General features: G+C 44.2%; 1 protein-coding gene across 1 annotated transcript in view; it reads right to left on the bottom strand.

Moving 5' to 3' along the window:
• Positions 1-1,146: 1,146 nt before the first annotated feature.
• arid1b (AT-rich interactive domain 1B) overlaps positions 1,147-15,896 on the bottom strand; it is a 165,251-nt gene continuing 150,501 nt past the window's right edge. The window contains exons 12-22 of the mRNA XM_086126861.1: positions 14,901-15,089; positions 14,037-14,252; positions 12,909-13,134; positions 9,376-9,517; positions 7,865-8,034; positions 6,872-7,004; positions 6,408-6,524; positions 6,242-6,317; positions 4,592-5,330; positions 4,321-4,451; positions 1,147-4,131 (exon numbers count right to left, since the gene is read on the bottom strand). Of these exons, the coding sequence (XP_085982987.1) occupies positions 2,368-4,131; positions 4,321-4,451; positions 4,592-5,330; positions 6,242-6,317; positions 6,408-6,524; positions 6,872-7,004; positions 7,865-8,034; positions 9,376-9,517; positions 12,909-13,134; positions 14,037-14,252; positions 14,901-15,089 (3,903 nt within the window). The 3' untranslated portion in view covers positions 1,147-2,367. The remainder of the gene's footprint in view (positions 4,132-4,320; positions 4,452-4,591; positions 5,331-6,241; positions 6,318-6,407; positions 6,525-6,871; positions 7,005-7,864; positions 8,035-9,375; positions 9,518-12,908; positions 13,135-14,036; positions 14,253-14,900; positions 15,090-15,896) is intronic.

Below are 15,896 nucleotides of genomic sequence, written 5' to 3'. Positions count from 1 at the left end.
GGAACTGTGTCAAACATGCTTTATAAGTGGGATGTGGCACGTTCAGAAATAACCACTCACATTCAAACTCATGTTAATTATGAGTCAGCTCACATTAGCCAAGTGCAGTTGAATAAATGCAAATACATTTCAGCCGTTCTAGTAGGCCTTAACTGACATTTTGTTACCTGTCTATCAGACTGAAGGTTTTATGCCGACACTGACTGAAATGTCAATTTTCGTAATTTCTTCTATGGGCGGCAAGGTAGTAACTGGTTCGTACGCCGGCCTAACAGTGCAGAGGTCCAAGGTTCGATTCCGGCTCCGGCCTTCCTGTGTGGAGTTTGCATGTTCTCCCCGTGCCTGCGTGGGTTTTCTCCGGATTCTTCCTCCACATTCCAAAAACATTTTACTGCGCTACTTTACAACAAAGAATAAGTAAACAGTATTCACTGTAAAAAGAATATATGATAGGCCTAATTGAAAACAATTAATTTACATGAGAAAGTAAAATTTACACACACGACCAACACGTCCAATTAACGGATTTTGTACTAAAGTAAAAGCAATAGTTTGAAAAGTACTTCAAATGTAAAGGTAACAAGAGGAAAAAAATTCCCTAAAGACAAAAGCTTAAGATGCATCACAGAGGCCTACTGTGCACTACCACACCTTCCCAAGAATAATGACTACATTAAAATGTTACGGTGAAGGCTCCCTGTTTCAGCTGCATATATGCCCATTGAGGATGACCACATTTTGAACAACTCTTACAGGTACGGCCAAACCAATAAGGCGTTGCCATGGTAGGTGTTTATACTTCTCATCCAACCACAATCAAAATCACTCGGCCCTTGTGTGCTTTATCCGGATAGGCCTGTTTTTAAAAGTGGTTTTGAAAAATGCAAAAACATAAAATAGTGCAAGGCTTTTTTTTTTTAAACATGTAAGGAGTAGAAAATACATATACAATAAAAATGATTCTGATATTTCATGGAAATTTAATGAACGGAGAAGTAAAAAGTGTTCTGAAAAACAAACACTCCAAGGAAAGATAGAGATACCCAAGATTTAGATGTAAGGTAACTTGCTTGACACCTCTGGAGACAGCTAATGTTTTATTGGCCTGTAGATTGTCAAACATAATGCAATATCTGTGATCCTTGGTGATGTTCATCGTACATTTATTTGTGACATGTGCAGCACAGAGTATAAATGTATATACCGGATAAAAGAGACATACTGTAGGCATATGAAAAAGGCCAATTTTACAATGAGCATTTTTAACCATCTTGTAGGTAACATATTTCTTTTTATAGAGCATTCCAAAATATGCCCACTAATGTGAATGGAGGACTTTACCAAAAAGAAATGTGTTCGGTACTCTTATATAACCTCGACTATATATCCTCTCACCCTGGCACTTTTCATGTTTGATTACCAAAGCGATTGTTTTCTCAGCTATAATACAATGCATACAGGCTTTTATCATCATTCTTCTTATTCTTTTTTACATTGAAACATTGGTTACCATGTTCGAATATCAGACCCCGTTAACAAAATACTCATAGTAACAATAACAAATGTTGAACAACAATAAAAGCATTTGTTCATCGTCTCAGTTCTTGCTATGCTTGATTGAGATGGAAAGAACCATGTGCCTCCGTTGTACAGTTTGTATACAGTGATGAAACAATACAGACAAGATGTAACGAGCATAGGTGAGACAAAAGTTCGAAAGTTGTTGAGGCAACGATGAATAAATTAGACGTTTCTTTTTTTTTTTTTTGACAGGTGCGCTTCTCTCAAGCTGATTAGTGGGTGCAAGCTGCCTCCTTGTGGCCTTAAATACACACTGCAGGTGTGTTTTCATCATCAGGTTCAAAGAAGGGACCACTTGTTCTAGTACTATTGCACAAGTTCTCTTCCAGCGACCGAGACATAAAGATCTCAAATCAGTCAGTGTGTTATTTTTCCCCACAGGTGCTGATAAAAAGTTCAAACTCCTGTACAGTGTCACATTTTTAAATAAATACTCTCCATTAACAAAAAGTAGATGAGCATATTTGAACTTTTATAAAACCGAAAAGAAACTCTTCGATGAAAGTCAGCACCGAAATCTGGGGGTAGCTTTGGGTGAAAAAAGTAAACAAATGTCAAACATAATTAGCAATGACCAACACCAGCAGGTATTAAATATTTGTATTAAAATGAAACCAACCCCACAACAGGGCTGAGAGGGCATACGGTACATAGATATTCTGTTTTAAGTGGAATAAAAAAAAAAAACTAAACACGTTTTATCAGTTTGATGAATACAAATAGCAAAACAAGTGAAACAGTCTGTCCACCTTAATGTCTGCCAACAAAGTCTTACCTCTGCTCCTGTCATAACTTCCCTAGGTGAAAGAGAACCTGGCAAATAATCGCCACTACACCAGCGTTCAATACGGAAGAAATGGAAATGTCTAACAATCTGCTTTCGTAGAGCACAAATTCAGTTTTGTTCTCCTCCACTTTGGCCATGGCCAACAGGCCTTTCGCCGCTCTACACAACATGCTCACGCTCGGTGGATCCATGTGCGGGTGTCCCATGTGCAATAAGCCGTGAGGGTTATGCTGGTACTGGGCCATGCTGACGCCGTCCTCTAAAAAGGAGACCAAATTACCAACGCTGCCTTTCTGCATGGCTATGACACGCGCGGCGGTTGGGTCTCCCTGTGCCAGGTGGGAGGTGATGGCCACTGCCATCTCCCTGTACACTTGGGCCTTTCTCTGACCGACGTAGCGGACCAGTACTGTGAAGAGCTTCTCTTGTCGACTGAAAGGAGGCGTGGCGAGGAGGAGGTCCACGTTACCTTCCTGGATGCTCAGCTTGCAAAGGCACTCCAGAACCAGCCTCTGAGGGGTGAGTTGGGAGTAGGCCACCGACGAAGGGAAGGGGTCCTGGGCTTCGGCCGAAGGGCACACCATCCAGTGGAGGAGGCCATCCAAGATGGGAAAGCAGATGGTATCGGCGTAAGTGGAGAGATCCAGCTGGCCTGCGATGTTAGCCAGGGTGACCATTGCATTCTCCCTGAGCTGACTCAGACACTCCCACCGCCACTCGTATTTACTGCTGGACAGCCCCTTGTCCTGCTGCTCATCTCTTTGATAGCCGGGAGATGACCTGGTCCTCTCAGGGTGCTGATGGTGCAGCAAGAGGAGCCTGCCCAGAAGAAGAACCAGAGCGGGATGTCTCGACATATCCGAGTCGTTCCCCGGGATGAAGGACAAGCCGCGCACGATGTTGGAGATGCAGAGGCAGCGTTTGGCTAACGAGTCCTGCCAGGCGGAGCTTGCGGACAGCGGGGTTTCATCCGGGCATCGCGGTTCATCCTCCAGCAAGGTGATGCGGTCCCGCTCACCATCCGGATGCACCCGGAAAGGGTAGGACGGCAGCGAGCGAGCGGGGTGGGCGTTTGAAAGGGCGTCGACGCGCGCGCACAGAACGTCATCAATGGTAGCCGTGATACGTTTCCTCGGTTCCTCCTCTTCATCGACCTCCCTGCTTTCTTTGAGCATCTTGTCCTCCGCCCCGTTGGCTGGCTCACGGCGGGGCTCAAAGTAGGTCTGAATGTGAGCCGTGGTGTCGCCTCCACCAGCTTGCCAGTGGAGCAGCCCACTGGTGAACTCAACAAGGTCTTCTGTCATGTTTTCACTCAGGTCGTCTTTGTGAACAATGGTGATGGGGAACTTATCATATTTGCTAGCGTGTTTGGGTTTTGGTTCTAGCGCCGTAACAGGCAGCTCAACATCGTGCTCACTTTTCCCCTCTGCTTTCGTGTCTTTGTCTCCATCTTTTTGTACGCACTGATCTGGTTTATTGATCCCATCAGTTGAAAGGGGCTCTCCAGTAACAACAAGATATTCCTTCATGGTGTTTCCTGGTCGTCGTTCCTCCGGCACTACAAGAGCTGGGATCGATTCAGATGTAGCTTGTACCGCGGGTTGGATTTCACTGTCCAAGATAGTTTTTTCTTTCTGGTCGGAGTTGAGGTCCGACAAGCTTTCCTTTGTCATCGTCCCTACTTCAAACTCTTGCAGGATTCCAAAAATCTCAATCAGGCACCGGCGGAAGTACTCGACGATGAGCTCCAGGAAGCCAGGCAACTATGCAGACAGAAAATGAAAACGTCAATTGTGAGCAGGAATCTGTGAAAATAAACAAAAGCATTCGAGATGTTTGTTTTCTTTGTTGGGAGTGTTTTAACATGCTCTCCGTTTGTGGCTTCTGATATGTTTCAAATTCGATTTGAAGGAGGAGGACATCCGTGAAGTGTTGTTAAGAGATTGCTTTACCTGGGAGAGATTAAACGAAGCAACGGTACTGTCGTCATACAGCAGAATGTTGATGGTATCAAGCGCCCATGTGCTCTCTGCTAGGAGGCCAGATTTCAGCGACATCATCACACGCCAGGCCTCGGGCATTCCTGAGATGACAACCACGGGAGAAAAATTGTCGTTGGAACGGTAGTTGGTTTGCAAATGTAGGTTTACGCCGTCAGACAGAAACGAGGGATGGACGAGACAATCAATTCATTCAATGTTTAGAACGAATGATATGCGTCACCTGTGTCCTTGGAGGTAAGCTTGCGTCGAGGCCTGAGAATTGGCATGGTGCCCTCCACGGATCCCGGTGGGTTGTTGAGGTCCCTCCTCAGGTTGTGAGGGAACTGACTCAGAGGTCCACATCCCTGAGAGCCCATCATGGACATCCCGGGTTTTGACATCTTCATGGCTGACAGGAAAGCTGCTTTGCTGGGTGACACGCGAGAGTCCAAGGTGCGTTGGAAAGATCCCGGACTGGGAGCTCTGGGCAGGTGGTTTGCCATGGATTGTGAGTTGGAATAAGCGGATGGGGGGTGGCGGGATGAAAATGGAGGCATACCGCCTGACGATGTCATGTAAGGAGACTGCCGATGCCATTGATCCTGCCCCGGTCGCCCATCCATGTCATCTCTGCCAATCGAGCCGTAAGGGGGCATTTGGGATGGGTGTCCTTGTCGATTGGGATAGGGATAACCGAGGTCTGTCCTGGATGGCCACATGTTGGGACCGTCGGCGGTGTGGTTCGGAGGAGGCCCCCCGCCCATTATTCCATGCTGGCTTGGCACTGAAGAACCCATACGATCGCGGGGGTAAGGGTAAGGGAACTGCCCTTGGATGGGTCGGTGATCTGGGCCTGAATAGCCCCCGCCGTAGTGATTATACATGTCTGCCTGCTGGTTGGAGAAGTGCATTCCGTACATCTCACTCTCATGCCTCTTGGGCGGAGGACCATACATACCGTCCATGGATCGTTTGTAGCCCTGTTTGAGCAAAGGTGGGTGTGAGCGAGCACTACACTTTCAACACACAATCATTTGTAATCATTGATGTCATTTCTTTGTGACCAACTCCAAAATGAACATTGTGCGTATACGACCACATACAGTACAGTGATCCCTCGCTATTTCGCGGTTTCGGTGCATCGCGGATTTTTTCAAACATTCATACATTTATTAATTTACTCATTTTTTGGGAAGTCCGCAAACGGTCTGCGAGAAGCAGTGAAAGTCAGCAAAACAACAGTGAGTCACATAGAGCAACATATGCGTGGTGTGTGTGTGTGTGTGTGTGTCTGTTAGTGCGCTCTGCTCAAGCGCAAAGGCCCACGTGGAGCAATTTTTTTTTAATGTATATGTTAATTGGTCGCTACTTCGCGGATTTTCGTTTACCGAGGGTGGTTTTGGTCCCCATTAACCGCGATAAACGAGGGATGACTGTATATATGTACGGTGTATAGAGTATATTGGGGCTGCAACGATTATTTTAGTCATTGATTAATCTGTTGACTATTTTGTCAATTGAATAGGACAACAACCAAATCAAGTTTTTCCATCCCTTTCTTCAAATACGACGTTATTTTAAAGTGACAGACTAAAAATGGACAAAGGTTATGAACAAAGATTGAGAGTGGTTGGGTCTATTACATGTCAGAAAAAAAAAGCATGCATGCCTAGATGCTCGATTGTGTATACCTGTGGTCACGGAAGTGATTGTAACACCTAATTCTGGTTATTTGAATGGGTGAGTGAATACTTTTGGTCATACTGTGTATGTAAATGTTCAGAATATGATTGCAAAACGTCATGCTCGTCATGCATTTTGAGGCAAAAAGGCTTCTGTAATGACACTTTTTGATTATAGATGAAAGTTAATAGATATCGAGGCATCTCACCTGTTGCTGTTGGTACATCCCAGAAGGATGCATCCCATACGGCATGCCAGCATACTGCGGACTGTAGCCATCATGTCTTCAAAAGAAAACAATTGGCAATAACTTTCTATACTGTGACAAAAATCCAATATATGGCAAAACTATGACATTACACCCAGATTCTGACCTCTGCTGTGAAGCGTAGCGGCTGGAAGAATACATGCTACCCTCATTGTGAGGTGGCATGCTGTTCTGACTGCCAGGTGGACCCAAGCCCCCCTCCATCCCCATCAAGTGGTCCGGTCTGGTGAGTAAACAACAGTTAAGGTTTTCATGCCTCAACCGACAAACAGTGGAACCTCTAAAGTTGAGGGGAACCTGAGGTCATACAACCTTGGAATATGAAAAGAATTTTCAGGGCTGAGATGCCATGTCCATTACAATTCATAATTTACATGAACATTTAATGCTTTTTATTATTTGTTTTGTTATCCCGGGAAGAGAGCGATTCAAATTCCATTCTTCCCTATGAGAAAAACTGTGTCAACCAGACTTACAATTTAGAGATTCCACTGTCGATCCGCACAAAGACTTCGCATGACAGAGAATATTACAGGTTCATGTCCATCTTGGTGTGTCTCTCATGCTCACCTCCTGTCATAGCCTGGTCCGTATGGATACTGCGAGCGTTGACTTATACTAAGGGCTGCTGGGGGCCGTCCGTACACGTCCTGCACGCCTCCAGGCGGCATCTGGCCAGGCATGTAGGGATCTGCTCCTGCCACTGAGGGGGAACAAAATCAAGAGGTAAACATATGGTTATGGGTATGTCACATATACAAATTCCGACGTATTTATAGGGATGTAGATACTGCGAGCAAAACAAGATGTATTTTTACATGTATTTCGAGGAACTAAATAAGTAATATGGCCTAAAATGCGTTTTACAATTGAGCCGTGACCCCCGCAAGCCAGCAGGTGGCAGCATTCCCAAATAAATATTCACCAGTTTCTCAATTTGCTGATTGGTCGGGACTGTTTTTGGCATTAGACACCCAGCGATTAGCTTTTGTCCCCCAGCGTGTTCTTCCTCTGAACTCTTCAAACTCTGACCTCTACCTACAGGGACTATTCCATACTTCTTATGTTCTATAAATAATGTAAACGCACCCTGTTTATTTTGCCCTTATGTTGTACATTTTGTTAAAAAAAAAAACTTACTGCTGCTACACTAACTGATCCATGGATCCATTGACAAGAGCATCAATCTGATTCTGTTATTCGGTAGGTCTGTCAAGTCGAACTATTCATGTTCTATGTTGTCCGCATTGGGGTCGCAGGTGAGCTAGGAGCCTAGTCCAGCTGAATCCAGAAGGTCCGATCCGTGAGGCAGATAAGCACTACTGCCTCGTGTATGCACCAAACGTCCATCAAAATATTATCATTCATTCAAACGCCATTCCTCCTTAGGTTTCATAAAGTGCATTCCAATTGCGCCACTGATGTAATTTGTGAAGGTGTGTGTTTTTGTATCAGGTGCACAATGTACTTTTATCTCGTTAGCAGCAATACAAGCTTCTGATCCAATTTTTCAACAAAGAACAATGTCTGTATTGCGATATGCTTTGCATTGGCATCACTCACTCTTCCTCATGCCGGCGAAGGGGTCCTTGGCATCGTATTGCATCCTCATCATCATGTCAGGCATGCCGAGGCCTTGCTGGTATGAAGCAGAGGGTGGCAGAGAGGCAGTCCGCTTCTGGAAAGCTGGGTCACTGACTTCTGAGAAGGGATCCTGCACACTCACGCTGCTCCTAGAAAGGGAAGCGATTTAGGAATAGAGGCACAACAAGGAGAGGAGTAAAGTGGGAGCAGGAACTGTGTACGAAATGTGTACCATTGCATGGAATATTAATTTTTATTATGTGTATGCCAGCTTGTAAACATTGTATTTTGTTATTTACTCACCCCCAAATTATATTGGGTCATCTTAATATTTTTGCGTTGAGCTAACAAAATACACATTGGGCTCGATTTTTCTGAATGGCATAAATCTGGCGCAGCGGGCTAGACTGGTGGTGTTCATTTCATAGATAAATGTAGGCTGGCTGACTGTGACTGTGTCTTGACTGTTAACAGCCGAATTCACTGGCCACCAATCTAAGCAGCTCCTCTCATTTCCTTGAAATGTGGCGCGCTCACAAGTCTCGCATGACGTGGTAACATACAAGGTAACGAATTACCCTTAAATACAACCGCTGGCGACTTTATGTCGGTGGAGCTCGGTATCTGTCCGCCTGCGCCCCCGTCAAATGAACCACAACAGCAATACACCGGCAGCCCATCCTGCGGCAAAACTTAGCCGTGGTCCGAGCAGCTGTAAATTTAGATTAACGTTCTGCTCCCAAATTGTCACTCGGCCATGCTCATCTCCAAGGACACGTCCTCTGTTGTGCCACAAAGCCTCCTTGGTGCAGATCGATCTGCGGTGAGCCTCGCACTTGCACAAAAATCAGTATTCGCCGGCATTTGCGCTCCGCTGCAGAAGCGCTATCTGAGAAAAGAGAGGCCGATGTGTGGAACGACTCAACATCAAAAATGAGGTCAACATGTCGTTTTCTGGGAGCATTATGGACCCATAAATGCATACAATTGATCAATTACGCATTGTGATTATGTAATTGCGTAATTTATTGTATTATTTTCATCAAGCGTGTAAAAACCACCTGCTGCCCATACTATAAAACATTAATTTTATTGTTGGCATGAACGACTACCTCTACCTACTAAAAAAGTCAAGGAGCACAGGAGGCGGTATGCCTTTTGCGAGACTAATATCCTCAAATGCAGTCAAGTAAAATACGAGCTTTACTTCATCTTCAAATCATAACTGATCAAGTGTACCGCAGGCTTCCTCACATCCGTCTCGTGTGACCTTTAGGTCTGTAAATCACCTCCTCCTTCCTTTCATGAGATACGCATCAATTTGGAAGTGTCGAAAGATATTTTACAGGGAAAGTGCTTACATTAAATGTGAAGTGTAGTGAATGATGACTGCTGCTACATGCAGTGAAAAAGGCACTAAATGTACCGGAGCAACAAATAACATTTTTGCCATTCGATGTGCAGAGGGGGTAAAGTATGATTTAAAGTACCTGTTTGAAGGCACATGTGTGCCCTGTCCAAGAGGGGTCGTAGCACGGATGGAGGGTAAGAGGTCCACTGCACCTTCTGCAGTGGAACTGCTGCCAGACGATAGCGGCGTCTGTGGACCTTGTAGGGAGCCGCCTGAGTTTGCTGGAAGATTGAGATGACGGGATGTTACGACCGTAGCTAGAGTTATGTCATTAGCTTAAATTGCAACGATTATAACCGTAAGACAGCTTGCTTATCCACAAAACTCTGACTGTGGGCTTTGGTTGGACAGAGGCTCTGTATTCGAGAGAATACTTTGGAATTGAAGCCAAAGCGCTGGCAGGAATGACCTACATGAGAAGTGAGCTGAAGCAAAACAGCCCACATATGCCCATCAGTACATGGGAACAACATGGCGGGTAACGAAGGGCCGAAGGAGGAAGAGAAGAGCACTTGAAAACCAAGGAGATGAATTTCTCTGAAGGAACGGGAAAGACCTCTGGGCCCATATGAAGGGAAAATCACAGCGCAACCTTCAATCGCGCCACACGCTGTTCGACTGATTACAATTTCTTCTGAAGTTGAAAAAAATATTTTCCATTAATTGAAGTGTAGGAGTGGCAAAGATTGAGATGCTGAAGTCAATTGGCTTCATGCGTAGCCCTCATATAAATGACTAATGAATATACTTTACATCTGTTAATTGCTTTGAGGCAAAAATATAAATAAATATATACCTATGTGTGTGTGTATATATATATATATATATATATACTGTATATACGTCATTAATTGTGGAGTTAATATCGTCAGTGATCAATAAGGTGAAGCCTGGCATCTGCATTTCACTGAAAAAGATAGAGGTTGAATTTACTCAATTTTATGATGTAGTTTTACTTTGTCAAGATGCTGCACAAAACAAAACCTTGTGGATCCAGATACATTTTGAAGTGGACTATATATCCACTTCCAAAAAGGATCAGGATCCAGATGATTTTATTTTTCGTGCAGCCATTTGATGAGGTAAAATTGAGTAAATTGCACACACCATTTTTTTTTCAGTGTCGTAAGATGCGACATAAGCAAAACAAATGACAACCTGATCTGATGAAATGGAAGCATTGACCTCAGCCTGTGCTCCTGGCGGGTTGCAAGTCAATCACGGGGTGATTATGAAGATACGAGCGGGAATTGATCCCACGATAGGGACGCCCTTTGTAAGTGAATCACTATGCTACTATAAACAAACGTATTAAAATCTGTAATACCCTATTAAAAAAAAACCGTACTTCCTAGGTAAGGAGTTATAATAGGAAATAGAACAAAGGTAAAACCGGGTAGTTGTTACAACGCCACCATTCTCTGAATTCAATGAGTAAAGAGACACAAGAGGCTGGCAACACAAGCTCATAAAACCAAGGGATACAAATTCCCTGAAGCAAGTTTAATGGAAAAGGAGGACCGCTCTGCTAAAAAGATGACAAAGACAAAGAGAGGATATGAAAACAGCCTAATGAGCATTTAGCGTAAGAAGCCTTCCACTGGAACAGCTTTGGTGGCCTATTACTGCACCGCACATTTCCAGTAGAAAAAAAAAAACACAGGCTAAAGCTTTAAAAATTCATATGAATTCTAAATTATTCAACAACGTCCCCTGCGTCTACATGGTAGGTGATCGAGAGAAGGAAAAAGAGAGGCTGAAATGAAGGGAGAGATGGTTGTGGCATCATGATGGGAGAGGTGGAAGCATTATTCTTGGCCGGAAAAGGAGCACGCTCCCGTCCCACATGTAAACAATGCCGGCTTTAACCAAGGTACAGAACTTTCTTTAAGAGCAGACAGGCTTGATGCAGAAGATTCAGCCGTGAGGTGTAGAATGTGGATGGGAGATGGACGCGAGTCTGAACTCAAGTGCCCTTTTGCTCCACATTTAGAGGGAGGAAGATTGACAGCGGGGAATTCAAATGTGTGCGCTTTGAGTCACGTGGTTGACATTTCATGTGCGTTGGGGTTGTGCGTGCGCTCGTCTTTCAGCGGGTGACATAATCCAATGGAATGGTGGCGGGGTAGGGAGGAGGGGCGATGGGTGGGAGTCAGTCAGCCGAGCCACTTTTGTGAATGAAAGGTGACGGGGAGGTCAGGTTTGTTTACATTATACATTCCAGCCCTCATTAATCACTCTTCCACATACACACGCACTCTCCCTGCTACCAGCCCGCTGGACACACTCCATCTGTGACATCACTGCACCGTCAAGTCTATAAATAGACTGGCAGGGACTCTGGAGGGCAGATGGCTCATAAAGTAAAGTACAAATAAAATACGGTATTGGCGCGATAAGTATTAGAGACAGTCTTCTTTTATTAAAGTTGATGTATTGAACAATTTAGGCTTTTTTTTTTTTGTTTGTTTTTCTACCGAGCTTCCAACATGATTAATCACCCATTATATGCAATAGTTTATTATTATTATAGGGCCACAATATTGCACAGTGCAGGGTCTTGGCATCCTGGCTGGTCCACCCGCATTACAAATTGTGGGAGTGTTCCAAAATTATGTTCACACCTTTTCTATTATTACTACAGTATTGCATTTCATTAGTAGCCGTTAATTCAGTCTTGAAAAGCAAAACGCTTTCACATTTTTAAAATATATTTTTTTCCAATCATTTCTCACAGTTATGATGGCGTACTAGAAACAAAGTCATCTCTGACAACAAAGAAAAGATGGGTGGACCAAAGCAAAGTGTCCCAGTTTTGTCACCTTTCATGCGGACAATCAAATGAGCCAAATGTACTGTGAATTTATTTTTGTTTTACGTCAGCACGGTGGTCCAAGCCATGTGGAGTTAGGAACTCTGATAGTACCATTCAATGATTTTAAATATCTATTTTTTAAATATTTTAGGAAAACACATAAGAGAGGAGGCTGAATTATGGTGCATTACAAACATGAGGGAAGATTTATTTAGCCATACGTGTTCACGAATGTGGTTCACGTGTCAGTGCTCTTTTCCACAAGCAAGAAAACCAATCTGCAGTGTCTCATGCAGGTGAAGTACTCTGAAATTCTTTTAAAAAGCTGGGGTCAGCTTTCTCATCGCAGATGCAAATTAAAGGCATGCCCCGAATGCACCACCTCTCTTATTTCCTCTACACCCCTCCCTGATCCTCAGGTCAAAATTGTTCACAATACCAAAAATACAGAAGGTCACCCAAACACAACCTCCATTAACCTCAATCATACAATAATCCATAAAAGGCAAGTCTCAGGTTTGAGCTCCAAATGAGGCCGGTATCGTAGTTGACCTTGATTAACTCATTCAGTACCAGCCAATTCTGGACCAAGTCTGAAAAGACGTTTAAAAACGTCTTTGGGAGTGAATGAGTTAACTGGTAAATTGTCTCATCAAAGTTGTTTCCTTATAGTATTTCATGGGCTTAGAAGTGCTCTCCTGAGAGCATGCAGAACCTTTAAATCGTCTGTGACGTACCACTGGGTTGCATGCAGGTGGGAAAGAGGCTGAGACCGGTGAGAACGGAACAAGCCTTACCAGGTGACGGAGGCTGGATCTTGACTTGCTTCCTGCTGTCCACCGCAGCCACGCTTCCGCTGCTGCTGCTGCTACTGTCGGCTGGAGGCTCTTCACCTCGCTCCATCTTACACTCGTAGGCAAACAGGAACTGGATATAGTGCTTTTTGAGCGAGCTTGCTGAGCTGCTCGATGTTCCCACGCTCAGCGTAGTAGACAGCTCCCGCCACTTCTTGTTCTTGTTTACCTGTGGAGGGTGACAACATTTTGAAATGTTATTTTAAATGGATGGATGGATGGAGTTCAGCATTAAAAACAACTGGGTCTTTGTCCATCTCAGAGGCTGGTAAAAACCAAGAGTGGATCAGATTCAGAAAACAAGTGAGCAGTGATTGGTTGTTACCTGAGCCCCGAGCAACTGTGATGTCATATTCAGTTGACAGAAAGTGTCAAAATGGCCGGCCCCCCTGAGATAGTTCAATATGGGTGGATTTTGCTGCTTAACTCATATTTATAAGACTCCAGGCTGAGGTTAGCCCTCACCTAGGTTGGAGGGCTGAATATATAATATATATAATAATGTCGTGGTGCGGCTGCACAAAAAACTCGGTCTCCCATGGTGGCAAGCCTAGGAGTGGGGGGCTTGGAGGAGCAAGGTGTTTGTGAATCTTAGGGTGCCGGTAGTGGGCGGTGGCGTCATGAGTTCTTCAAAGTAGTTCAGTGCGGGTCCATTATGGGTGAATAACAGAATTTTGTAAATGGTCTGGGATGAAACGAGGAGCCAATGCAGTGTTTGAAGGATGGGAATGATCTGTTGGTATTTAAGGGCTCTCAACAGGGCTGTTTTGGTTATATTGCAGCTTTTGGATGGACTTGACAGGTATCCTTGTGAAAAGCCAGTTAGAGAAGTGTAAATCCTTGAAGAAACGGAGACATGGACCACATGGTTCTCTCATGGCACACTCTTGTATGTGTTGGGAATCACTGTTCCAAGCAACCAAAGTTAATTTGCAGTGCCGTTCTATACATGTGTTAAATACAGCTCCCATGATATATCGATTGACAGGAAAGTGTATTGGATTGATCCCATTGAATACAGTTTTAAAAGATTCCGTGACGGTGTTTGTCATCAATCTGAACAAGATTTACCATGGCAAGGCCTCCAATCTCCCGAACAGCGATGTAGAGTTTCCAGAGATCCAAAGGCTTCTTCCCCACAATTGGCAGCTGGGAAACCGGAGTTCCTCTGTCCTCCATGAAGGACAGATAGCGGTCCACCCATATCCGTCTCTCTGGCTCCACACCCAGCTCGTACAGTCGCGAGACTCGCTCGCCGCCGGACGTTGACGAGTTTGGGTTGGCTTTCTGTCAAAAAAGAAAAGAAAAGAAATGGAGGGCAAAAAAGGGAGATGGAAAAATGAAAGACTTTTAAACAGGTAGTTAATGTATATAGCTGCCTTATTCCTACAATCATAAAAATGGTCATACCTCTCGCTTCCGAAGTGACATATATTTCAGATGAATATGAGACATGCAATTACACAGTCTATTTGCTGTACCTTGTACTTAAACAATTCCCTCTCCCCATGGGAGTCATTAAGTTTCATCTCATATTTACACAATAGGGAAGTGGGCTCTCGATTTATACGGCCAGACTATAACACACTTTGGTGAAAGTAGTTAATTCGAACATTCACGTCACATTCACAAAGTGGCCTTGTGTGACATGGCCGGAACAATCTTTTGTTTTTGTATGACCGATTGAGTAAGAATTTGGACCATACTTATTGTTCTTCTACTTTCTTCCTTTCATAACTTTGCTGCTGTAAATTGGGAATTTCTCCATAGTGAGATGAATAAAGGTTTTCTTATTCTTATTCTCCACATACAACAAACATGACATGATAAAATTACAGTAAAAAGCAATACTAATTTGAACTGTCCGCCTGTTATGCGTATATGCGACTGATGGTTCGCTCACACATCCTTTCATATTGAAGCTGAGGTACTTACTGGGCTTGGAGGGGCTTTGACGGGCCAAGGAGGGCTGCTTATGCTGTCACTATCATCTCCGTGGTAGGAGGACAAGCTGGCTGGGCTGGGTGACAGCGGGGAGGAGACGGGCAGAGCACTGCCTGGCGTGGCCGGCTGCGACGCACACTGCTGGGCGCCGGCGGTGCTGTTATTGTGACCGTCATGTAGCTGATGTTGGGGGGTGGGGGGGGGGCAGACAGACAGTTGGGAAAGTTATAACTTTCTTGACAGTGAAGACGGTTTTGTGCATCTCATGATTGGTTCGTGGTTCAAAACTGACTATCACCTGGACATCTTCCATTCATTCACATTCATATTTTGAAACGCTGTAATCAAACGTTGATACATGATGTTCAACTTTTGTGAGAACCTTATCTAAATTGGTAAGCACGTTTTTGAGTTTGCTCGACCGTAGGTGAGCATCGAAACTGAATTGACACACAATCTAATGAGGGCGAGGAGATGAGAACTACATCAACGAAATTGCGCTTTTGGGGGCTGGTTAATTTTGACTAAAATCACTGGCTTTAGTCTGCAGTAAAATCGCACAACAACGCAATGAGGGCCCGTTTGTGTATTTTTTAAAGAAAATACCGGTACACAAGTTATGTTGTAAATATAACACAGATTTGTGTTATTTGCATGTATATAGGTATACAAATTCAATAACAGGTATGAGTTCCTCTCCATTTAACTCATTCACTCCCAAAGACGTTTTTAAACGTCTTTTCAGACTTGGTCTAGAATGGGCTGGTACTGAATGAGTTAATTGACATCAGTGTGTGTCACCCACCACTTTGTGTGTGCGCGCGTGTGTAAGAAACTTGCTCTAGACGAAACAACAGCTTGACAAGTGCTCCGGGTCTTTACATGGAATGTTCAAGTCAGCAAAAGCTTATCTTCCCTGCTTTCGATTTCCCGAGTCTGTCTTCTCTGGATCTCTCTGTCTTTGTGTTTCTGCACTCATTCCCTGGC

This window comes from Hippocampus guttulatus, chromosome 13 (genome assembly GCF_054856545.1).
Source record: "Hippocampus guttulatus isolate MCC_2025c chromosome 13, RoL_Hgut_1.0, whole genome shotgun sequence".
Classification (NCBI taxonomy): domain Eukaryota; kingdom Metazoa; phylum Chordata; class Actinopteri; order Syngnathiformes; family Syngnathidae; genus Hippocampus; species Hippocampus guttulatus.
Note: the sequence above shows the minus strand (reverse complement) of the source record. Positions and strands in the feature narration are given on the sequence as shown.